The 2,233-nt window shown below is 47.1% G+C and overlaps 1 protein-coding gene across 1 annotated transcript in view; it reads left to right on the top strand.

Moving 5' to 3' along the window:
- Positions 1-2,233, top strand: part of SYCP2 (synaptonemal complex protein 2) — a 96,068-nt gene that overhangs the window by 50,625 nt on the left and 43,210 nt on the right. The window contains 1 exon segment of the mRNA XM_006767251.1: positions 1,203-1,276. Coding sequence (XP_006767314.1) covers positions 1,203-1,276 — 74 coding nt within the window.

The following is a 2,233-nucleotide window of genomic DNA, read 5'->3' as shown; positions in this document are numbered from 1 at the left end:
GCCACTCCCCTGGCTGCTGCTCGTCCGACAGGTGCAGGCTGTTGTGGCTGTGCTTCTTGGACCAGTGTGTGCTGCACAGGGCTGCCGCTCCGTGGACGTGGGAAGTCTGCTCGTGTGGCTGCTGCTCCTCGGACTGGGGTGGGCTGCTGCTGCTCCTCGAATGGGGATGGGCCACTCACAGAACTGCTGCTCCTTGGATGAGGGCGGGATGCCCACACAGCTGCTGTTCCTCGGATTGGGCAGGCTGCCCGTGTGGCTGCTGATGCTTGGACGAGGACAAGATGCTTGCACAGCTACTGCTCCTCGGACTAGTGTAGGGTGCGGGCTGTGCACAGCTGCTGCTCCTCGGATGTGGGTGGGATGCGCAGGGCTGCTGTTCCTCAGATGTAGGTAGACTGCTCATGCAGCTGCTGCTCCTCGGACAGGTTGGACTGCTCGCATGGTTGCTGCTCCTCGGACAGGGAAGCGGGCCGCTCACAAAGCTGCTGCTCCTTGGACAGGGGCAGGCCACATGAGGCTGCTGCTCTTAGGCCCGAGGCAGGCTGCTCACGGGGCTGATGCTCCCTGGACAAGAGTGCACCCTCATGTGTCTGCTGTTCACGTGGTTGAAAAAATAATGTGGATATAATTCTTATTAACATTTATGCAACCAACATAAAAACATCCAAATATTTAAAGCAAATCTTGATGGACATATAGGCAGAGATTGAGAGTAATACAGTCATAGTAAGGGATTTTGAAACTCCACTGACATCAATGGGTAGATTTTCCAGACAGAAAATCAACAAGGAAAGGGAGGCCTTAAATGACACACTATATCAGATGGATTTTTTAAAATATTTTATTATTTATTTTTTACAAAGTAGAAGGGAGCAGGATAGAGAGAAACATTGATGAGAGAGAGATATCAATCAGCTGCCTCCTGTACACCCCCTACTGGGGATGTGTTCACAACCAAGGTATATGCCTTTGACTGGAATTGAACCTGGGACCGTTCGATCTGCAGGCCGATACTAAGCCAAACCTGTCAGGACACCCCCAATTTGTTTTAAGGTCAACTATAAATAGAAATACTATCCAGCTTTTAATAGCAAAGCAAATTTATTTTTAAAGTTTTAATCTTTAATATTCTGATTTTTAAAAGTTATTTTCCTACAATACCTTAATTCAAATTTACATTAACATGTCTCCTGTGTTTATAGCATATCAAAACTGCTGATGTTGCAGAAAAGACAGAAAATAAGAACCTTGAATTCCTAAACCAAAATTTTAGTAAGTACTTTTTGATTTAATCTTCTTTATAAATTTCCTTTTTGCCACACTGGCTTTCTTTGATTTGAAAAAGAAAGATTTATAATAAATGCATTCAACTTTATGCAAGGAACTTAGAGGTTACAAGGAAATATAATATACTCTCTGTTCCCAAGAAGTTTGGGTTTGAAAAGGGGAAAACTCGATCAATCAATCTCTCCATCCCAATATGTAAACCTTGATCAAAATCTATACCAATTTTACCCTGCCAACTGCATGAAAAATGAAAATACCATAATTTTTGTTTTATTTAGATGAATCCCAGTATAGTGTTCGTGGTTCTCAAGCAGTGGGGAAAATAGAGAAATCTGTGTAAGTACGAGAAAGCCTATCAGTTTTTTAAGCATGTATATTTACTTTTTGATGAATGTGACAAATTTAAAGGAAAAGGCTTTATAGTCTTACTAGAGGCCCGATGTATGAAATTTGTGTGGGGGGGTGGTGGTCCCTCAGTCCAGCCTGTGCTCTCTCGCAATCCAGGACCCCTCACTCCTAACTGCCCACCTACTCACTCCTAACTGCCCCCCCCCCCGCTTGCTCCTCACCGTTTGGCTAGCCACTCCTTAGCGCTGCCTCGGAGGCAGGAGAGGCTCCTCTGTTGAGTGTCTGCCCCCTGATGTGCACATCATAGCGACTGGTCATTCTGGTTGTTCTGCCATATGGTCACTGGGCTTTTATTATATAGACTAGAGGCCCGATGCACAAAAATTTGTGCACTGGCGGGGGTGGGGATGTCCCTCAGCCCCACTTGTGCCCTCTCACAGTCTGGGACCCCTCGGGAGATAACAACCTGCTGGCTTAGGTCTGCTCCCGGGTGGCAGAGGGCAGGCCCAATCCCTAGGTGCAGCCCCTGGTCGGGCTCAGAGCAGGGCCAATTGGGGAGTTGGGGCGCCGCCCCGTCATGCACAGAGCAGGGGGATTG

This window comes from Myotis davidii, unplaced genomic scaffold, assembly GCF_000327345.1.
Source record: "Myotis davidii unplaced genomic scaffold, ASM32734v1 scaffold262, whole genome shotgun sequence".
In the NCBI taxonomy this organism is placed as follows: domain Eukaryota; kingdom Metazoa; phylum Chordata; class Mammalia; order Chiroptera; family Vespertilionidae; genus Myotis; species Myotis davidii.
The sequence above is the reverse complement of the archived record's forward strand: the minus strand, read 5'-3'. Positions and strand labels throughout refer to the sequence as shown.